The sequence below is a fragment of the Rousettus aegyptiacus genome, unplaced genomic scaffold, assembly GCF_014176215.1.
Source record: "Rousettus aegyptiacus isolate mRouAeg1 unplaced genomic scaffold, mRouAeg1.p scaffold_m13_p_13, whole genome shotgun sequence".
Taxonomy (NCBI): Eukaryota; Metazoa; Chordata; class Mammalia; order Chiroptera; family Pteropodidae; genus Rousettus; species Rousettus aegyptiacus.
The window spans coordinates 6808574-6832594 of record NW_023416288.1 but is presented as its reverse complement, the minus strand read 5'-3'; the positions used below and the strand labels follow the sequence as shown (position 1 = coordinate 6832594).

General features: G+C 32.5%; 1 protein-coding gene across 1 annotated transcript in view; it reads right to left on the bottom strand.

The window, feature by feature from the left end:
- Positions 1-13517, bottom strand: part of LOC107498648 (ADP/ATP translocase 3-like) — a 29574-nt gene extending 16057 nt beyond the window's left edge. Inside the window, exon 1 of the mRNA XM_036231050.1 lies at positions 13412-13517. Coding sequence (XP_036086943.1) covers positions 13412-13517 — 106 coding nt within the window. The remainder of the gene's footprint in view (positions 1-13411) is intronic.
- Between the last annotated feature and the right edge of the window lie 10504 nt (positions 13518-24021).

Sequence of the window (24021 nt, the reverse complement as noted above, 5' to 3'; positions counted from 1 at the left end):
TCTAACCTAATTTTCTAACTCATTGTTTTCTATTAAACCTTGAAAGTCCAAAATTCAAGCCAGTAAAAGCAGAAACTTTGAAATTCAGATTAGTACTTTATTTCATTCCTTTACTTCTTTGTAAAGTATCCTTCCATCCCTACTAGTATCATAATCTGCATAATTTTTGATATATATTTCAACATCCTCTCTTTATGCCTTCTCTATAAAAATGTTTCAGCAATATGTTATACTCCACAGCCAATGTCACACGCAATTATGCTAGCTGGCTTAATTTATTAAATACTACTCAAAAAAAAAAAAACTAAATAAATTTCATTTCCACTTACACGTAATTGAAAGTTTTGTGAAGTGTTAAAAGAGGGCCATTCACTTTCATTTCTTGATAGTAGTCAAATACTTCATATAAAATACCAATCCAAAAAAAAATATGCTGTCACTACTCCACTACTTGGCTCAAGTTGATGTATACATAGTTACTCAATTTCCTCCAAGAAAAACAGGACTTTTTTTTTTTTGTCACTACTACTCAGTAAATAGATATAATACCTATGGCTTTTAGATCAACTGTGTAAGGTTCGGCCTCTCAACAGAGTCTGACTCATGATTAACAGGTGTCCTTTATTGAAAGGCAAGCGGTCCCCTGCGAGGTTCTCTGGTCCCGAGGAAAGGGGCCAGAAAAGTTGCACCCGGGCGGGGTCAGAGCAGGGTTTTAAGGGTCACGTCCAGAAAGGGGAAGAGTCAAAAGAGGCAAAAGCACAGCGTGGAGCTCTTTAGTTGGCGCAGCATTTTGGCGCCACAAGTGTAGTCCTGGCACCCGCGGATTGGTCTATGGGCTTCAGGTGGCTACAGGCGGGAGCTAGGGGTGGGGACCTGCAGTCCTTGGGCCCTTTTCCGGAAGCGCTGGCCTTACAAACTGTATACCAGGTTTATGTTAATCTTGTATTTTCTTCAGCAGATCACTGTCTTTCCATCTCAATATCTTTAAATTAATCATATATATACAGTTCCTTTTACTTTGTAAAGTAAAACATCCACAGATGTTAGACATTAGGATGTAGACATTATGAGGTGCCATTAATCTGCCTACCACGAACCAAAACAAAAAGAAACATGATTCCTCATCCATGAAGCTTCTTTACCTTCCCTCAAGCTTACTAAGGCATATTCTTTACAGGCTCATAAAGTATATTTTGTATTTTTCTATTGTTGACACTTATATGATTATCCACCTTCGTCTACTAAACAATGGGTGTCATGAGATTGCTGTAATTCTTTTATATAATTCTTATAATGATAAGATATCTGGAAATTTTCAGAAAGTGGAAGAACTAGTGCATAAGTGAATTTTGTGAAGTGGTAAGTTATACAATTAACATATGAAAATCAGTAACCTTATGTGAATACAGATTCCTGCTGTGCCATCTTCAGCTGTCTCCAATAGTTCACAAGACTTGACACTTGGTAGACATTTTTAAAAAATGTTAGCTGATTGACATAGTAACCATGGTTGGGACTAAAATTATTCTTAAATGGAGATCTTTCTACCATTTCTAATAGAAATGTATTTATCTATTTGGTTTCTAGAAATTGTGACATCATGGTAAAAAAAGACAAATGAGTTAGTCTGCTCCAGAACTCCTCATTTTCAAAACCAACAAATGTTAATAAGACCGGATATCACTTGTAAAATTCTTAATCTTTTAGGAAGAAATGAAATGGGACATCTCTTGTAGAGTTAATCTTTTTAGTAAACCTAGTTAAGTTTTCTTCCCTCCTTTCTTTGGGAAAAAGGCCCTCTCCCTCAAATCCTGATAATTGCCCTGGGACTCAGATCCTCTGGCTATTGATAAAGGTCATCAGTCCATTGTTAAGTAGAAATGGTGTTAAGCCAGGCAGGGCCCTTAGTTTGTGGGGGGGGGGGGGGACACACACACACATGCCAAGTCTATTTCCCTTTACTCACTTAACAGTCTAATCAATAACAGAAATTAATAGATGCATGATTTAAATGAGTTTGTATTTTCTTTTCCTTGTCTAGAGACAGAGGTGGCACTTCAGCAGGAAACCCAAGACCAGCCCCCCTGACTGAGGCAGAAAGGGAAAGAGCTCCATGAAACACCTTTTGGCAAGGACTACGGCTATTCTCAGCAGGAAGCAGATACTGAAGAAGAGACCTCCATCCATACTAATACTAAGGGGGTTCATGACTCTTAGAAAAGAGGTAGGCAGTACAGTTTGTGAGGGTTTCCGGTCTGCCTGAAAAAACAGAGGTCATCCTATCTTAGAAGGGATTCACCCTAATCCTTCCACAATTAAGCAAGCCAGAAGGCATTTTTTTTTTAACTCACACAAAGAAACCAGTAGGCAGAGATTTAGGTACCAGTTTAAGCCAGTCACTTGCACCTGCCCAATGAAGAACCCAATGACCTTCAAGTCACCTGAATCTCATTATACCATCATTATAATATTATGCATATGCCTGGAAGTTCATTAATATCATTATAACAGACTGAATTCTGGAAACAGACATGTGCAGAAAGCAAAATGATGAATCACTGAGTCCTGTTAATCGTAGTTGTCAATAGAGGAAGCCCACTCCTCTAAGAAAAGTAACCACCCACAGCAAAAAGGGATAAAAACCCTGAAGTCTTTGTTATTAGATCTTTTGAGCCACGCGTCTCTTGCTCAGGCAATCTGTACTTTCCTTTCTAATAAAACTTTTCTTTCCTACTATATTTTGGTGTCTTGCTCAATCCTTTGTTTGAGACATCAAGAATCTGGACAATGCACCAGGAGAGGACTCCACTTTCTGGTAACATTAATATTAAGTTATATATGCCCCCTCCCAGGATATTAATTGAGGATTTATTACCATTTGTTTTTTCCCTATAGCCACCCAAACTTTCAGTATATTTGAAATGTATTCACACGATAGTAATAACCCATTATGTGAAATAATTTAACTTTTTATCTTTGAAAAATAGAGACTGATCAATAAACTACTATGTTTCATAGGAATCTGAGCTCTATCATCCTGAAAACAATAAGTTTATTTACAAATACTGTATTAAAAATTGGTCATAACATTAAGCAAATGTAACTTATGGCAAGTAGATTTCAAAATCATTTTAGGGATTTTTTCAAATTGCAGAAAAATTTCTCATTTGTATACTATTGTAGGCAAGGAAAAAATATGTACTTTCCTTACAGATTGTTCTAGGTGATTTTGTTCAGAGAGTTTAACAATCTTGTTATTAAAATGATCTCGATATTTATTAATAAATATCTCCATGATATATAATTTGCAGTGAGAAAATGACAGTTTGTCAATAAAATATCTAAATAGTCCATAATATGTTGCACAGACTACAAAAAAATTGAAAGGAATGGCACATACTTGACCAATACCATGACAATGAAGCAGAGGGAGTCTGACTATTATCTCGAGCTGAAAATGATTTTATGTAAATCTAACTCATCACTAACATTAGTGGAAAATAAGTATTAAATGTCACAGAGCTAGGTATCTACTGTCATATTTCAATAACTATATTAGATTTTGTGATTTAGGTTGGCCTTGCCATTTTACTTTTTTCCTAGCCTCATAAGAACAGCCATAAAATGAAAGCAATACTAGTCTTATTAGATGTTTTTGGCAATAAACAGTGAGTCACAACATGAGAAAAATGAGGACTTTAAGCTCAGAGACTTCTTGTCAGTTGGTGCAGTCTATACAATTGCCTTGTAAGCCAGCAACCAACCATTATACTTCCGTACCTGTAAATTCTTAACACTTAATAGATGTTATTGATTGTAAATGAAAAGAAACTGCGATATAATTTTAATTATAATGAAGTAGATTTAATAACCACTCATTTTTGAGACATATTTGCAAAAATCATTTTATTTTACATATGTATGTAAGGAGGAAAAACTCCCTCTAGACTCCTAGATTTTATAGCTAAGTCTTTGAAATAAATTGATGACAGGTTAACAGGAGAAAAAGTATACAAAATTATTTTTTAATATTGCATGCACAGGGAATTATGGGAAAAGAGTGAACATTGAAAAAAGCAGAAATATGTTGTCTTAATAAAGGAGTAAGTTACTCAGGGAAGAGTAAATTATTCTTAGGAAAGATGAATGGGCCCTTAGAAGAATAGATGGTTGGTATGATAATTTGTTACAAAGTTTGTTGACTTTTAGTCTCCTTTCCTGTGATAAGAATCAATCTGCCTTGTTGAAGAAACTCCTGGGGGAAGTATTTATAACCATTGAGTTCCTTTTGGAAGAACCGTCTTTAGATAGTTGAGGGGAGTTCAGAGATACCCTCTCCCTAGATTTGCTGGTTTTTAAGTACCCTCAGCTCATAATGACCAATATACCAAATATACCAAAGCGGTATATTTTGAGATGGCATATTCTGAATTCCTTTCTTCCTCAATACTTTATTAAATTATCCCCCAAATTCAGAGTGTTAATAAATCAAGAAGAAATTTAGGCTCTGAAGATTCGAAATTTCAAATGGAATGATAAAGGTTTTTAAAATTTCTGAATTTGGGAGTTGAATTCTTTAGGAAATCTATTGATTGTTTAGAAGGAGATTAAATATCTTCTATTGTTGTGGCATGATTAAATTTAAAACCCATGGAGCCAATTGAGATTAATTATGAGCCTTTATTAGCCAGCCAGTGACTGACTCTCCCCACTAGAGAATCAGCCCTGAGCCTCTAGAAGGAATAGCTTTAAAAGCCCCCAAACCCTCTCAAGCAAGCAGGTTTACAGAAGCAGAGGATGGCCATTAACATATCTTTACACAGGATAACTACACCCTTAACATTAGCATATCTTTCCACAGAATATCTCCTAAAACTACACCCTGTTTAACGTTAAATGATGGAAGCAGAAATTGGCCATTTGAAAATTTTCCACCCTTAACACTATTGCCTTTATATCCTACATAAATCTAACTGAACTGTTTTCATTTTCTTTTCTCTTTTCATGTTATTATAAATGTATGTACTTTTTAATGCCAATATTTTCAGGATGAGATTCATGTGTTCTCACAGGAGTAAAATAAGATGGAAATGAAGACACATTTTTGCAAAACTGGTAATGTAGTCATTTTTTGAGCGATATTAGATAACACAACATAGTCATTGTTTTGTTCTACGCTCTGTTTTTTCAGTGATATGAATCACCTGAGTTGCTTTTAAAAATCATTCCTGTTATTTTCTTTAATGACAGGCCATCTAAGTCAGAAAGGGGACATTGACTGAGAAAAGAGCACCCCTCAAAGAGTGCACCCTTGCACTCACATTAAGTTAACCTGAAAGGGTAAAACTTTCTCAAATTAATTGTCTTTAGCTAATGGTACTGTTATGGGTGGACAATTTTCCAGTAAGCCAGTATTAAATATTTACTTCTGAATCTGTTAACCAGGGTGTGGTAATCTGATCAAGGAGATGCTAATGACCAACTGTTAATCAGGGCGTGGTGATCTGCTCAGGGATGTGCTGGTGGCTATATCAACAGCCTCTTCTGGGAGCTTGGGGCTGATCTCTTCTAAACCTGCGTGGTGGAGAGTTAGTCGCCGGCTGGCTCATAAAGGCTCACGATTCACTTCAATTGGCTCCGTGGGTCTTGGATTTGATCGTACCACAACAGTACTAAGAGAGCAGAAAATTGTGACTTTAGAGAATTTCAATAAGGTGGACTTTAAAAAATTTTCGAGTAAGATGAGAAGAAAAGTTTTGTATGAACGTGATGTCTACATATCTTAATATTTTATGTGTGTATGCCTGTGTCTGTGCATGTGATAGCCCATTGTGTTGTGGCGCGATCAAATTTAAGACCTGCGGAGCCAATTGAGATGAATTGTGAGCCTTTATTAGCCGGCCGGGCGACTGACTCTCCCCACTACAGAGTCAGCCCTGAGCTTTCAGAGGAGGTCACTTATTAAGCCCACAATTACATTAAACAAACAAGCAGGTTTACAGAAGCAGGAGTTAGCCATTAGCATATCTTTGCACAGGCTAACTACACTCTTAACATTAGCATATCTTTGCACAGAATATCTCCTAGAACCATACTCTGGTTAAACATTAAACAAGCAAGCAGTAGTTGGCCATTTGAAAATTTCCCCTCTTAACATTATGTAGAAAATTATTTGACAAAAACTAACATCTCTTTACTTCGAAGTTAATTTGTAATTAGTAGTCATGATACATAGTGCATCAGACTTCAAACTGTTTTCACAGACATTTTAATTACATCTCAAACTTCCTGGGAAATAGATATAATTTTGCTTTTGAAATAAAGGCTCTGATGTTCGAAGAGCTTAGGTATCTGGACATAAGATGAATTTTCTAATGCCATTTCCTTTGCTCTTTTCATTAAACCTCAGCAAGTCTTGCTAATATTGAGCATATGGCATAACACTCTTAAAGAGGTTCAAGCAGGCCACCTCAAGATGTGCTATTTTGGCATGTGGGTTATTTTGAGCTGAAGGCAGTCAAGACCCCGAAGGCTCAAGAGAAACTTTTACCTCTTTTTTAAAGAACTGAAATTGGGGAGCTTGCCCATAATGAGACTTATCACTACAAATAATGCTTTATGACCTATCTCTGTGGAGGGGCAAACTTCTAGTTACTGAAAATCTGTTCTTATTGTCCTGTGGTGCATTACTCTCTTGCCCTCTGAAGCCCCAGGTCCTTACCTCATTCCTCAGCTCAGAATTTTCATATATACCTCTTTTTCTTTTGTGTCTTTGAACTTCTCATGTTTGTGGGGTCTTCGACTCTTTCATGTATGTGGCGTTCCCATGTGCACAAAATAAATTTGATTTTCTCCAGTTAAACAGTAAATAATTAATGTATATTTAATTATTAGACCAACTAAAAAAACCTAGAAGGGTACAGGAAATTTTCTCCCTGGCACTCTAAATATGAGAGCCTTATTATTTCTATTAAGATGCTAATTACTTCTATTAGTAAATCTTTACTGAACTAAAAGTATTCATTGACTTTAAACACATGTCAAATTGTGAGGTTAAGAAAATTTAAAAGACTTGTGTTAAATATTCTGAATATTAAAAAAAAACCCTTTCTTTTAGAAAATATATTCACAATTGCAAATGTAAACAATTTAGGATAATTTAAGGACAAATATAGCTTTGAGTTCCTAATCTAATGAAAAATAAGATAGACATCGTGTGTTAGCTACACATAATTTCCCTTTCTTTTTTCTCTAAAAAACAGGTTAAAAATGTAAATGACATTTCCCTGGCCACCTTAAAAATGGATGTAACATGAGAATCGGTTATGATCAGAAAATACCAGTAAAGGTAACTGAGTAGGGTTCCAGTAAAGCTTCTTAAAGGAACAGATTATGTCAGCCTGTTAGCCCTTTAGTCTTTTGTTTTTCTTCCTTCTCCATATGGTTGTACGTGCAATGTCTAAGAAAACAAAATCATCCCATGACTAGTATCAAAAGATCCATGCACAGGATGGGAAATCAGGAAAGTAAAAGAATCTGCATTTAAATAGCTACTCCAGAATTCTTATTCAGTGGGATACAAAAATCTCATAGTTGTTAAACCTGCTTTAATTTGCATCTAAACAAAATTTTAACAGACAAAATGTGTTCCTGAAATTGGGGTGCTAAAAACACGGAAATAAAAATATTGACTGCTAAGTACAAAAGAGATGAAATCCTGAGAGGCAAATTCCTGACAATTTCTGAGTAGGAAGAAATTGATTCTGGTTATACGGAGAAAAATGCTCAGTATAACTGTAGCGTGCTAGAGACCACGTGCTGACTCAGGTCATAACATTAAAGAAAATAATAAGAAAAATTTACTGTTCAATCCTAACAAGAAAGGATGGCAATTTGCAAATTGAAGAGAGATGCTCTTTGTTTCAATTCATGTTGATTGATAGTCCCATGATTTGAAATATTGTAAGTATTGAAAGGAAAAACTCAGATTCAGGATGGGGGTGTCGGAAAAACAGTCTTGTGTAGTTGAACAGGTTAGACACTGCAGGTAGTGTCAGTCAGCCTTACAGTAAGCAAGACTGGACTTCTCGCATTTCTCTACCTGGTTTAATATTCTTCCACTCAAAAGTTTTGGAAGTAGCTGACAAAAAGTGGAATTATGAATTTTACCCAACTAAAGTTCCTACATTTAAAAAATGCATTAAAGAAATTACATTGAACTAAAGACTAGAAAGATGAGTAGATAGAAAGGCAAACCTCTAAGAACTAAAACCTCTGAGGTTTAAAGACTAAATAGGAATAATATCTGTGATTACTTTCTCATGGATACGACCAAACACAAATTGACTGAGCAATTATTAATCTTGGAACTGAATTGTCAAATAATCCCCAAATATAGATCTCAAGAGCCAGTGAATGTTTAAAACTAAACAAATTTCAGGCCCTTAAACTCAGACCAATAGAAGATAATTTGAGAAAACTCTGGCCTCTAGTGAAGGTATTATCATCCCAGATATCACCTAAGAGGGTAAGAGATAAGCATGGTATTCCTAAAAACAATCAAAGAATCACTAAGGTATTTTCTCTATCACCAGAGTAAAGTTGTCACTATTCCTAAAAAGCAGAATTTGGTAATGGTTATGAATAGTTTTTTATTTCCCATTATCTACTCTTTCAAATAGAATTTTTATTGCAGATATCCCATGGTTCTCTACTACTATGTATTGAATGTGCAAAAGGAAACAACTTGTCTTTTAAGCTAATATGTTATCAGGCTCCATCTGTATCTGATAGAAAAACTAAACATCACACAATATACTAAACTTGAAGTTGGACACTATAACTGAATCATACTTTTGGGTTGTGTCAGTCAGGGAGGAGGTAAGTACATTAACTATAAAATAAGAAGGTGTATATAGATATTGGGTGACTAAAAGATTGTGGCAGACAAAGCAGATTAATTCCCCAAAAGGTATTAATTATACATTTTTGTTTTGGTTTTCCCCACTATAGCATCTATAAAGTAAAAATATCTGCTAATCTGCTTTGAGAAGAGACATCATGAGATCCTCTTCTAAACAGAATGTTTGTCGAAGTTAATAAGGAGCTTACGAGTTAATTTTTATTTAATAATAAAGCGCCCCTAAATTCAGAGATTTGTCATTTTTGTATCCATGGGTCTGTTAATTGAGGACATAGTCTCAGCTGGTGTGGCTTAACAGGAGTAGCTCTGCTCTACAAGGTTTTCATACTTTTTCTGAGACCAGAAAAATATCCCAAGCAAATTCTTACATCAATGGCAGGAACACAAGATAGTGAATGGAAATCCAAAGGCAGCTTAAGGCCTAGACTTGGAACTGGCATGCTCCATAAATTGGCTAAAGGAAGTCACATGACTGAATCCTAGTCATTAGGTGGGAAATACGTTCTACCCCATTTAGGTAAAAAAACTGCAAAGTCACATGACAAAGGACAAAGCATCCAGAAAGGGGTAACTATTGGGGCAAATGATGCAATCTACAATAGTTAATATTATATTTTCTGTTAGTTGCATATAAATACACATCTAATTAAATCACATATATTATCACTATATGGGTTAATTAACAATGTAAAGCAATCAGCACCATGCTAGAAACAAAGAAGGCAGTAATTATTATCCAGTTGTATCTCCAATGCAAAAATTGAAGTCAACAAAGAAACTATTCTGAAATTCTAAAACAGCAATTATCATGTGACTTTATACTTTTGCAAATTTTATTTTATGATTTAATGTATTTTAATGTTAACAAAGACACTACTGTAAAACTAAAATAAGACTAGGTAACAAAATTTACCTGGTGATTTCGAATTCTTTTGTTACCTGCTTAGTTAAGAAATAGTTATGATGAACAATAGCATACATTTCCATGCATAGAAAACAGATTGCCTTGACAACCAAACTTAATAATATGTAAGTAATGCATTTCTATTGAATGTCAAATGTTTTATTGACTACCTTTAAGCCTTTATTAAAAACAAATTAATTTTTAAAACTATAAAATCACATAAATAAATGAGACCTAATATATAAAAAGTATGCATTAAAAACATTAAAATTTGCAAAAATTCAACTGAGCTTTTTCAATAGTTGGGAGCTTATATTTTTTAAATTCAAGTAAAGATTTTATAAATATAATACTAAGCATACATCCATTGCATTAGGAACAGATAAGAACGGCAGCCATCCAGAAAATAGAATAGTTGCACATGAACTGTCTGACTCTCAGACAATCATTACCCTATTGAGTGAATCCAGACTTCCTGAAAATATGATAATAGTTCACATAGCGAAGAGTCAGCCAGGTCCTATTTTATCAGAGAAAATCTGTGTCATGTGACTGTTTAACAGTTAGATGTCCAGGCTCTTTTACTAAATTAAACCTAATTGGATTAGTGTAGAGAAGGAAGCTACTTCAGTGCCAAAGTTATTAGCACAAAGGCCTCTGCATGCTCTGGGATCTATTTAGACTAAACTCGGCATTGTCATTATCACACATTCCCAAAACTGTAGGACAATACCTTTGGTGTCAGGGACCTCTGACTTGAGTCTTGTTTCAGAGGTTCCTATGTTGTAAAGGGTCTCATCTTCTCCTTTCCTTCTCCCCACTTCCTACTCCCTACTGCCCTCTTCCCTCCTCCTCCTCCAACACACACACACACTTAAAATTTATTTTAAAAAACACATGGACCAGTCTATCACTTGAGATCCAATGTACAGCACTGGAAGGACACAACCATAGCTCTAAATATCTGTTCTCATGATAAATCCAAGTACCAAGGAAAAGAAAACAGTTCTCCACATTACTGCTCTATATCCCAGAAACAGAAGTCAATTGTGTCCAAATGCCATGAAGGTTTGTGGTTTGGATTATCGCTGACATTGGAGAACACGGTTTCATAGTTATAGAAAAATTTTGTTGATGAAATGCTTATGTAAGAGAAAAGACAAAATAAATGAACATATCCTTCCTCTCAAATACCATAAAACAATTGATCTTTGCATAATGAAATATAATTTTGTAGTAATGCCAAACAATCATTTTCTTTTTATGTCCAAACTTGGTTCTGGAAGTACTCAAGAATTATCATATTTGCAAAGATATACAAGGCAAAAGGAGAAAAATTTTGCAAAATTAAATAATTCATATTATGCTCAAATTTATATATCTATAGATCTAGATTAACATGGATGAAGTATGTGTTTACATTACCAAATATACCTAGATATTACTTTAAGAAAACAAAAACCATTATATAAGCAAAGTGAATTGTGATAAAAGTTTAGCTTCTTTCTAAATAGGTAATAATTTATCGCACATAATTTTTACATTGAGTATAAGTAGAATTTATTGTTAATATCTAAATTTAAGCTTAAGAAATTTATTAGTAATTTCAATTTAGTGACAACATCAGAAGAAATTAATTAATATGCACAAAACACTATATAGGAAATACAATGACTTAAGAAAATTATTTAATTTTGTATCACTGTCTCAAGAATACCACATTTGGATTTGGAGTCCTTGGTTTAAATCTAAGCTTCAGCATTTATTATGCTGTTTTAGTGTGCTAGTTATCTATTACTATGTAACAAATTGTTCCTAAATATAATGGTATAGAGTAACATGAATCTTTTATTTTTATTTTTTATTTTTTTAATCTCTTCTAGTTTTGTAAGTCAGCAATTTGGGTAAAGCTCAACTTGGTAATACTTTCCTGACAATTCTCATTTGATTTCAGTCAGATGTCTCCGAGGGCACATCTGAAAGCTTGACTAGAGGTTCCATTTGCAAGGGTGCTCACACACAAGGACAATTTTGTGTTAACTCTCGACCAGCATCTCTACTTCGCTGTCCACGGTACTGTTGGTAGGGGCTGTCTGAGTGTGTTTATGACCTAATAGCTGGATTCCCCAGAGCAAGTGCTCTGAGAGTTCAACAAGTAACTTGCTGTGCTTTATGATGTAACCTAAACACTTATGCCATCCATGTTCCATTGTTCACACAAGGCCAAACTTGATTCAGTGTCAGGAGAACTACACAAAGGTATAAATGCACTTGGAAAATAGAGTCAACCATAATAACTTTCAAATTTCATATCTGTAAAATTGAGATAGAAATTCCAATTTCATAGTGATGTCATTACATTAGAGGAGATAATTGTTTTAAGTGCCTGGCATATAGCAGCAGTGGCTCAGAACATTTTAATTATTTTCCTTTTGTTTAATTTTCCTCTATATTGTTGTGCATTTCAGTAGGCTATATACCTATTTTACTTTCTTACATTAAATTCTAAGAGACAAACAATGTATATGTATCCTGGCTAGGGTTGAGATTTAAATTTCTTAGGCAAGCAATTCATATAAAATTTTATTGCCTGAGTATTTTCATCTGTTAAATAAGAATAATATGTCTGTTCCATTTTTATAATTTTATTATTGTGAGGGACAAATAAAATAATAGATAAAAATTTGGTTTTAGACTAAAAAGTAGCATGGAATAATAAAAAGTAAGTTAGGAAACTGTGGCTTCTAGCTGGCTAGCATTCTCTCTGTTGCCATCTTGGTTTATGCACTTAGATGAAGCAAGCTGCTGTATAGGAGAGGCCTATGGAGGCAAGAAACTGAGGATGTTTCCAGCTAGCAGCCAAGAGGGAATATAGGGCCTCATCCCATTGAACTCTATGAAGTGCTAAATGACACCAATGATCACTAATTGGGCTTGAGTAAGGAATACTTCTAATTAATTTTATGTGGCTAGCAGTACCTTGTATCAAAAGTGGTCAAAGACAGTACAAAAAAAGAAAGATACAAACTACTGTCTGTCACGAATAGACACAAAATCTTTAACATAATATTAGTAAATGAAATTTAGCAACATATTTAAGAAAATTACATGCCATAATCAAGCAAGTTTTAATCCATGGGTGCAAGTCTAGTTCAATATTTGAAAATCAATCAATGTAAATTACCATATTAACAGATAAAAGATGTGAAGAAAACTCCCATCATTATATTAATTGATGCAGAAAAGGCATTTGACAAAATTCAACACCTATTCATGATTAAAAAAAAAATTTCACAAAAAAAATAGTAACTTAACAGGACTTTACCTTGATAAAAATTCATCTACAATTGCTCTACCATTATTTAACTTAATGATGAAAAATTGAATGCTTTTCATCTATGATTGGGAGCACTGAAACAATCTTCGTCCTTATCACTTTCATTCAACATGATGCTGGAAGCCTGGTCTGTGCAGTAGGGAAAGAAATGGGAATAACAGTCACACAGATGAGAAAGGAAGAAATAAAACTGTTCCTCTTTGCAGATGACACAATTGTCTTCATACCTTCCTACATACCTACATACCTGTCTTGACTGTAACAAAGTCAATAATCTGCTTGTGATATTGTACAAGGGTTTCGCAACTTTTATCATTGAAGGCACCAAGTAAAGAGTACATGAGAGCTTTCATTACGGTTTCTTACTCTTGCATGTAAATCTACAGTTATCTCAAAATAAAAACTTCAATTAAAAAAAGACTTCTAACAAAAAAAGACTTCTAAAAATATTTGTAACTTGAACATATTCCTGAATTTGTGTTTAAATATGCATAAAAATTACATAATAAACCCTAAATGTCTGTCAATATGGGGATAGCTAAATAAATTATTTTGGATACCACATATTGGAATACTAAGAAGTTATAAATATAAATTAAGAATCTCTTTCTATACTAAGAAAAGTTCTCCAGAAAAGTGTTATAATATACTGTCATCGTATTGCTGTTGTTTGTTGTTTATAAAAGGAGATGCCATGTTCTTATATTGACACTAATGAAATATCTAGAAGCATAAATAACATCTAAATGATAGTGGTTACTTATTAGACAAGATGGAAACTAGGCAAACAGGGAATAGAAGGAGAATGTAAATACATATCTACATATTTTTCCCATATTTTTTTGACATTTAATGTATAAGACTTCTTAACACAAAAAAGTTATTAAAAGTGTTCTGTCAATATTAAAATTCTAAGGATTAAGACAGTGTGACATTAGCACAAAGGTACAAAGGATGCATCAATAAATCTATGAACTAGAATATTATTACTATAATGAAGGTAATCTTCTAAACAATAATTATTCATTGTGTAGTAAAAATAATTGATAGAATATTTGATAGATGGTAGAATTGACACTAGAATATTTGATAGATGGTAGAATTGACACTTTCTTAATACTGTGTATGAAGCTGAACTCTGAAAGAAATAGTAGCACGCAGAAGTTAAAGCCATAGAAAATCTGATGGATCATATAGATGCATGTTTCTCTAATTTCAATATAATGAGATGTCATGGTTTCGAGAAAAAAGAAAAATCATGGAGAAATAATAGGATGGTTTAGAGTACATTAAAAGTAGATGATGGGAGACAACAGAGTTCAACGTCTCTATTAAACTGGAAAAAATTACTTATTCTCCTGACAATTTTGATTTCACACATAAATTTTCATATCAATATTTATGTTGCCATAAAAATAGTAGATAAAAATTTGAGTTAAAATAAAGGATTATATTAAGAGTTAAATTACCCTATGATGAAATATAATTAAGCTATACAGAATCAGTAGAAATGAGATTAATGAATGTTTATGAATATAGAAAAATATGACATTTTATACAGAAAAATATGACAAATAAAAAGTGTTTGAAATGGTAAAATTCTGTGTAGCTCTCATATCTTTTTACTTTTCTATATTTTCCAAGTGCTGTGCTTTGAACACATATTGGTCTTATAATTAGGAAAAATATGTTTCCAAAATAGTTTTGATTCCACAAATAAACTTTTAAAGATTGCTATTGGGTTGTGTGATGTGGCTCCACCATGTAAACAGTTGAAAGTTGTTACTCTCATCCTCACAACAAGAACAAATTGGAACAAACTAAATACAAATGACTTTTCTTAGATCAGAGAATTGAGGTCACAAGGCAAATCACCACGAAATCTGTGAGGCAAGAGTCAAAACACAAAATCATAGCTGAGATCAGTTTACTAGGCATTGTGTTTTTAATTTAAAATTCCAAATTAGCAGCATAAAAGAAAAAGAAGACATACTTAAAAATAAATGTAGAAAATGATGTACATAATCTATATGAGGAAAACCAGAAAATAATAAATATTCTTTGATCATGGATAGGAAGACTCAATATTGCTAAGATATCAATTCTTCCCAAGTTTATCTATAAATTTAAAGCAAGTCCAAAGAAAATCTCAGCAAGTTATTTTGTGGATACCAACAAACTGATTCTAAAGTATAAACGGAAAGGCAAAAGATAAAGAATAGCTAATGAAATACTAAGAAAGAAAATGATGATTAGAAGACTGACACTAACTGGTTATGAAGTTTACTGTAAAACTATAGTAATCAAGACCGTGGTATTTGTGAAAAAGTAGACAACTAGATCATTGAAACAGAATAAAAAACTCAGAAACAGATCTACACAAATAAAATCAACTGATCTTCAAAAAGATGCAATGAATGGTAATTGAGTGAAGAAAGGATAGTCTTTTCAACAAATGTTGCTGGAATATTGGACATTGAAATGCAAAATAAAGAAAAAAGTTAATCTAGACACAGACTTAAACCTCCTACAAAAATTAACTAAAAATAAATCATAGACCTAAGTGTAAAATGTGAAACTCTAAAACTTCTGGGAGATAACATAGTAGAAAATCTGTGTAACATTAGGTTTGTCCTGGTCTATGTGCGTACAAAACCAAAGTCACAATCCATAAAAGAAAAATTAATTAGCCTTTATTAAAACTAAAATCTTCTTGTCTGCCAAAGGCACAATTAAAGAATAAAATTCAATCCTTAGACTAAGAGAAAATACTTGCAAAATACATTAGTTACAACCATTTGTATTCAAAATACACAAAGAACTCAATAAGAAAACAAATACCATTAAAAAATGGACAAAAATCTGAACAGACACTTTGCCAAAGAAGATATACAAATGGCAAGTAAGTATATGACACAGTGCTCAATATTGTATGACATTAGGGAAATTCAAGTTAAAACAACAATCAAGTCCCACTACACATCTATTAGTTTGGTGAAAATCTAAAACAAAGACACCAAAATGCTGGCAAGGATGTGGAGCAAAAGTAACTCTCATTCATTGTTGTTAGGAACACAAAATGGGAACAGCCACTAGAAGATAGTTGGCAGTTTCTTACAAAACTAAACATAGTCTTACCATATGATCTAGTGATCTCCCTCACAGGTATTTATCAAATTTAACTGAAAACTTATGTCCACACAAGAACCAGAATATGAATGTTTATAACAGCTTTATTCATAATTGCCAAAAACTGTTAAGTAAGCAAGACGATTTTTAGTAGGTGAACGAATAAGTTGGGGTACATCTATACAATGGACTACTATTCAGTGCCAAAAATAAATGAGTTATCAAGTCATGAAAAGACATGGAAGAAATCTATCTATATTGCTAAGTGAAAGAAGCCACTTTCATTCTAACTAAAAGACATAATAAAAAAGGCAAAACTATAGAGCTAATAAAACATCATTGATTTTCAAGGTTGAAGGTGAGGAGAAGATGAACAATTGAGGCTCAGAAGATATTCTGTATGATACTGTAATGGTGGATACATGACATCATGTATGTCAAAACCTGTAGAACTATTCTATACAGAGAGTGAACCATAATGTAAACTATAGACTTTAGTTAATAATAATGTGTCAGCATTGGTTCATTAATTGTAACAAATATAGTAGTAAGAAAACTGAGTGAGGGAAGGAACTATTGTTAACGCTGTACTCTCTGCTCAATTTTTCTGTAAATCTGAAACTATTTTAAAAGGCAATCTATTAATTTAAGAAAAAGATTATAGGGTAAATTCAAGTCTCATATGGCAATTTTGTTAGTCAGGATTAGAAAGTTAATTAAACAAAGAGGCTATCAGATTGTGGTGGCTCTAATGACCATGACATTCTATGTAAGCAAGCAAAAACTAAGTCCTGTAAATGCTTCAGGTTACAAAATAAAAACTAAGGATCTTAAATAGCCAACTAAGCATTAAGTGATAATTTCCTTGCTTTGCTTCAGTCTCTTCCTTATAAAAGTCTCTCACTGGGCTCCTGTCAGTGGAACACTCTTAACTCCTTGTTTGGTGCTACACAGTTTAAATCAATTTTTGCTCAGATAAACTCTTAGAACTTTTAATATGCCTCAGTTTATTTTTTTAACAGGATGAAACACTATCCACTAAATCTTCCCTCCAATTTTGGGCATTCTGCTATTAGTCATTATTCATTAGTATAGTAGAGTATCAAAATTAATTTTTTCCCTAACTTTTTGCCTCAGTTTATTCTGACTTCATGCATGTAATTTTATTTCTATCACTTCTACAATCCAATTATTGTGTATTTTTTTCAAAATACAACATTGACTATAACACTCTGATGTATTGTCATAAGGGATGTGGAAGATGGCCAACAGTGCATTGCTCTAGGGTCTAATTTGTTGCTAGTATTTGTTGCTATTACAATACTTTTGTTAAATTGTAAAGCCAGAAAATTTTAATAAATTACATTGCTTAACAAATGTAATGGATGCATTTCAGATTTTTAAATCAATAAAGATCTAAAAATTCTGTATTTGAATAATTCTAGTCATTTCAAGGCCTTGGGTTATCATTCATTTTTGTGCTCTAAAAGGGTAATTGTCTTCATATAAAAGAAGTGTATAATTAATCTAACATGCCAGGTAAAATAGCTTTCTTAAACTTCTACCTTGATATAGTAGTTTTCTCCATCCTTAATATAGTAATTTTTAACCAGGGCTTCTCTTTTTGCTTGATGTTTGAGATTCAGGGAAACAATATCTATAAATTTTTTATACATAATATTTTATGATGTCTTCAGGAAAATGATATCATATTTTTAAAAGTTTATTGTGACCAACAAGAACACTATCTTAGAACATGACAGAAACATTTGTAGAGAGCATAACTTTATCTCAATTGCTGCATTATATATAAGTCCTTCTAAAGATAAAGACATTGCTTCAGTACATATTGGTTCACTTTACACTTTTCAGTTTTAAGTGTATTTATGATTGGTAAATGTTAACATACTGGGAAAAGAAAAGCAAGTGTTTTTTAAATATTGTCTTTTCTAATATAATCTTCAATTCTTAGCCAATGGCATCTGAGAAACCTTTTGCTGCTTTGCTTTTATAACATAACTGTGCATTTCACTATAAGATGTATTAATATTATTATTATTAATTATTATCTGAAGATGGCTGATTCTCAAGTAGGGATATTCACCTAGGTTGAAGTTCTTTTTTTCAGTTACCAACAGATAGGATGCAGTAGGCACACCTTCCAAAGAACAATTTTTCATTTGCCACTTAGGTTTTTTTTTTTTTTTTTAAATCTAAATCTCTATCTGCACTGACTCGAGCCCAGATATAACATTTTAATGATTTTTTTTCATCTCACATAAAACTTAGGGGAGAAGAGATCCAACTATCAATGAATGATGTTAAAAATAATGTGTGAGAAAAAGATCCACTCATAATGTCAGTTAGGCCAAGAATTTTAATTTAACAAAGTATGAAAAATGTGTTGATATTTTATCCAATTATATATGGCAAACAACTTTTAAGAAACTAGCATTTGAGTTTTGTTTGATAATAAAATTTTCAAAGAACAATACCACCATGATTTGAAAAAACTAATAAAATGTCCCTACTCTTTCCAACTACATATCTGTGAGGGTATCTTACAATACTTCAACGAAAACAATAAAAGACAACAGAATGAGCACAGAAGCAGATAGGAAATACAAGCTGTCTTAGTAGGCATAAAAATCTAGCTATTTAGAAAAACATTTAATTTTTTTTCAAAAATGTAAATAATGATATTCTTATCTCTAATTTATTTCTTGTAGAAGATAGATATTCTCAAAAATATGTTAATCACAGAAATTAAAGACAGTTGTTTCAAATAGAAAAACAGAAAATTAGAAACAGAAAGTTTTAAAAAATAATAAATTTCTCAAGAGAAAAGCATGAGGTTTCCACCAAAAATGATCTTAAGTTGACACTTTCAAATACACCTATCCATCCCAAATGATACCAATAGAAAATATTTGGGTATTTAAGATATATAGCCATGCTCAAAAACAAGAACTATAATCACTATAGGTTAGAAATTAAAGAGCAGGCACAAAGCCTCAGATATATTTGGCATTAAATTTAGAATTAAGTAAATGCTGCCTTCTTGGGCCCTTTCCTAGTGTAACTGACCCAAGAAACCCCTATGGATGATTTGGATTGGAAAGAGCCAATCTCACAATATGAAATCAAGATCTAGAATGGATATTCTCCATCCATGAAACGATGGTGAGCATAACTATAATTGTTCCTGATAGCTGTGACCCATAAACTTAGTCTGGCAAGCGAAATAAAGGCAGGATATATACCAGTCAGGATATATACCAACTCAATTGCTGTTTCCATTAGTGGTTTTTGAGATATTTCTTGTGTCACCATGAGACACCTGCCAAGAATCTTATGTGTTACCTACTTCTTGACTAAGCTGGAGATTGAGCAGACAGAAAAATACATTGAGGAACAAAAGAGAGAAAAACAAATAGAACAAACCAAAATTAGATGAACCAGAAAGTGAATACTACAAAAGACCTGAAAAATAAAATAACACTAGAAACTAGAGCCAATAAACTTAATAATTACACTGATGTGAAAATAACAGCTTTGAAATAGCTTTAAGATACATAGTTTTAAATCATTAAAAGTTAAAAGATGGCATGTATAAAAGTAAATGAATCATTACAAGAAAACAAGCAGCAATTTGTCAAAGATAGATGTCTATGGAAGAGAATCAATTAGAATATAGCATATAAACATTCTTTTTTGGAATCAAGTTTAAAGAACCAATATAAGAAATCCACTCTAGGCTTATCCACTAGAACGTTCTGTGATAACAGAAAGATTCTGTATCTGCACAGTCCAATATGGCTACCATGAGCCACTCCGGCTTTTAAGCAATTCAAATATAGCTACTGTGATTGAAAAACTAAAATTTTAATTTTGTTTAATTATAATTAGTATAAATTTGTTTAAATAAGCATACATGGCTAGTACCTATAAGACAGAATGAAATAGAACATAGTCGAAGAAAGAAAATTTGAAATGTAACATTCAAGAAATTGTCCAGAAAGTGACAATAAAGCGATAGATACAAAAATATAAAAGTATAGTAGTGAAAAATGATAACAGATTGAGACTCTGAAACATATGTGTAAATGAATTTCCACTAGTAGAAAATAGAAAGAATGCTGGAGAATCAATATGTGAAGATAATAGCTGAAAACTACATAAAGATTTCAGATTGAACTTGCTCTATGATTAAGAAAATAAAGATAAAGACGCATCTAAATATAGTTCAGTGAAACTGTAACATAACAAGTGTAAAAAAAAAAAACCTAAAAATTACAAAAGGGAAAAGAATGAGGGTTTACAGTTGAGTGACAGAATTAGAGAAAACTTCTCATCAGAAACAATATTGGCCCAAAGAGTTACATTTATAGAATAAGGGGAAATAACTGACAACTTATAATTCAATTTTTAGATCAACTCTTATTTATGAGGGCAAATAATTATTTCAGAAACAATACAAATATGCATCTTTATGTTATAGATTTATTTAATAGATCCTTTATAGATTTATTTCATAGGTCCTTCATGGAGGAAGCATTTCCACATTAAGAAATGTTTATTCAAGAATGGGATACAAGAAAAGAAACAAAGAAATTTGCAAAAAATGTTATATCTAACTACTGCAACTTTTAGGTTGTAAGTAACAGACTTCCTGGTCAAACTACTTCATAAATAATAAGGGAATTTCTGTGTCAACTAATTGGAAAGTGCTGAGGAAGATAAATTTCTGGGTGGGTTGATTCTGTGGCCCTACAACAAATCTAATCAAGGATCCATTTTCTTTTATTTCTCAATTTAACCATCCACAGTCTAAGTTTCATTCTAAAGGTGGGTACCTTGCAAATGTGACATGCTTTGTAGCTAGAGGATGGGTGCCAGAAATAAGTTGTGCTACATTGACTGAGTATTTGGGCTAACTAGACACCTAATAATACTGAGAGGGGCTAAATAGCCTATTTTATATAAACCTACAATGCAACTCTTAGGGCTTTCAACTGATGCATTGTCATGGATATTAGGGAAACAAATATATTCACTTTAATCATTGGCTATAATGAATGTACTACTTAATTTCTATGTTTGACAATTAAATTAAAATTGTCAAATATAAAAGGAAGATAGGTGGGGTACTTCAGTAGGTACTTTAATAATGCAAATTTTCTGTTTTGTGTTGTTTTTGTGTTGTAAGAAGAATTAGGTGATGACTCAATTTAGAATTGTTACAGAAGTATACAGTTTGATTGATTTGTTAAAAATTTAGAGATACACACTGAATATTAAATGAAATCTATAGTTTATAATAAAGGAGTGAATAGAATATAAAGGAAATAGTTTACATTCACCAGAATACAAAAAAATAAAAAGAAGTAAGAAAGTTTTTAAAAAAGACATGATAAATTGAAAACTCAAAATACACGACAGGAATATATCCAAATATATCAGTAATAAAAATAAATATGAACATATTGAATTCACCTATTAAAAAACAAAGACCATATAATTTTTTAAAGCTCCAATTATATGTTCTATATAAAAAACATAGTGAAAAAATTACACTGAATGGTTGGAAAAGCTATATTTCACAAATATTACCCAATAGAAATTGGGTGTCATAATTTGAATGCCAGACAAAATAGAATTTAAGGTAAAATATTAGTAAAGAGAAAGAAAGAAATGATCAGATAGTAAAAAAAAAAACAAAAACAATTTACTGAAGAGTTATCTCAACCACAAATATCTAGAATTTTTATAACATTGCTTAAAACTGTGCATTGCAAAACTGGCAGACTTAGAGGGAGATATTGAGCAATCTACATTTATCCTGGGAAATTTTTAACCTGACTCTCTCGGAAAGTTATGGATTAGGAAAACCCTAAAATTTAGTTAAAGTGCAGAAGATTAAAACAACGCTATTAACCAACTTGATCAAATATCTTTAAATATAACTCTCTGCTACATAAAAACATGCATTCTTTTCTAGCACACGTGAACATTATGGATGAATTGACCACATAAAAATTATAAACATGTAAGAATGTATATAATAAACCACAGACTCTAAGTAAAATAAAGTTTAACTTAGAAAACAGTTGAGATCAATCATTAGTAACTCAGATGTCAAGAAAAGAGAAGAAATGAGGAAACTATCTGTTAGGAGAACCTGGGTTCCAATAGTCTGCTTTCAGGCTACACTGTGGACAGAAATGGCTAGGAATAGCCTCCCATGATGTAGAAAATTGAAGATCTATAGGAATAGAGGGTTTGATCAAGGTTAAGTTGTTTCACATTTTGTTCTATAAATCTCTTACCTTCAACCAGTAAAAGTCTATTAAATGTAACAAACATTTTGTAGTTGTTTCATGCCTTGCAAAATAAAGTGGGCATGGTTATAATTCCCTGTAGCAAAAATGTGGAGGAAACCCAGCAGACTTTAACAGTATATAGAAGGAACAGATGAGCCAAGGTGAGCTCAGATGGAGCAACCTTCATAGATGACCATGACCTCAGTATATGGGGGAGAGATGACAGACTTTCAACATCCATGGGGTTAGGGCATAAGCGGTTTTCTTGGAATAATAAATGAAAGAGTAACCCCTGATGGGGACATCATGTTACACTTCCATAAAATATCTTATTTACTTGAAGAATATGGTTTGGTAAACTCAACTCAAAGTCTGTTTTACTATAGAAACAGATTTTCAGTCTGGCACATCTGAAATTCATTTGCCACAATCTGTGTCTTTACCACACATAAAAAGATCTATTTCTTTGGAAAACAACTAAGCCAAGGACATTGTGTTTCCTATGTAAGAAAGAAATGAAGATTTCTTATTAAAAGGCAAAATTGTCATTTCAAAGGATGAATTAAAGAGTATTAAAAAAAATTAGCTACTCAAGGCACTTAAAACAAGTCTAAGAAAATTTCTTAAATCTAGGCCCATAGAATTTAAATTTGGTTATGAAGAGCATACACTGTTTCATCATAAACTTTTTTGTAAGATTTTGTTCTGGTAGGCATGCAAGAATAAATAACAGTAGCTCAAAATCTTTTAAATTAAAAAAAATTCTCAACTTTTGTTTACTATAGGCGACCCTGGATTGCTAATAGGTTGAATGTCTAAGAATAACTGATATGTTGATATATTCATCAATTAATTTAGACTTTGTCTTTCGAGACTTTGAAGTTTTTTTGCCTAAGTGGAGATCTATCAACAATGATTTATTTTTTCATTAGGACTTGATCTGAGCGCCTTTAACAATGAACCTTGTCTATGGAAGGAAGCACTCGGTACTCTGGGGTGGTAGGTCTGATAGAATGGGGACGTCTAACAATGGATTTTAGTAGCAGGCTTGTTGCTGCCTCCCTCCTCCACCTGAAAATATTTATTAAGTAAACCCCTAAGCATTTTCAAATTTTCAATAGAAGAGTTTTTAAACAGGAGCAATACCTAATTAATCCTTCAGTCCAAGAAATCATTATAAAATCTTATGATATTTGAACAAGTTCCAGTCAATTTAACAAAATTAATGTTTCAAAATTTTACATATTCTTGTATGTGCCAGTTGACTTCATTCTGTTACAATCTAAAAACTGAGAACCCTCTCAAAAGCTACTGGTGAGAGAATGTGGAAGAATCAGTGTATCTCATTACCATTACAGAAAACCTATTTAGAAAACATTTTTCTACTTAGTGTGTTCCTTTAGGT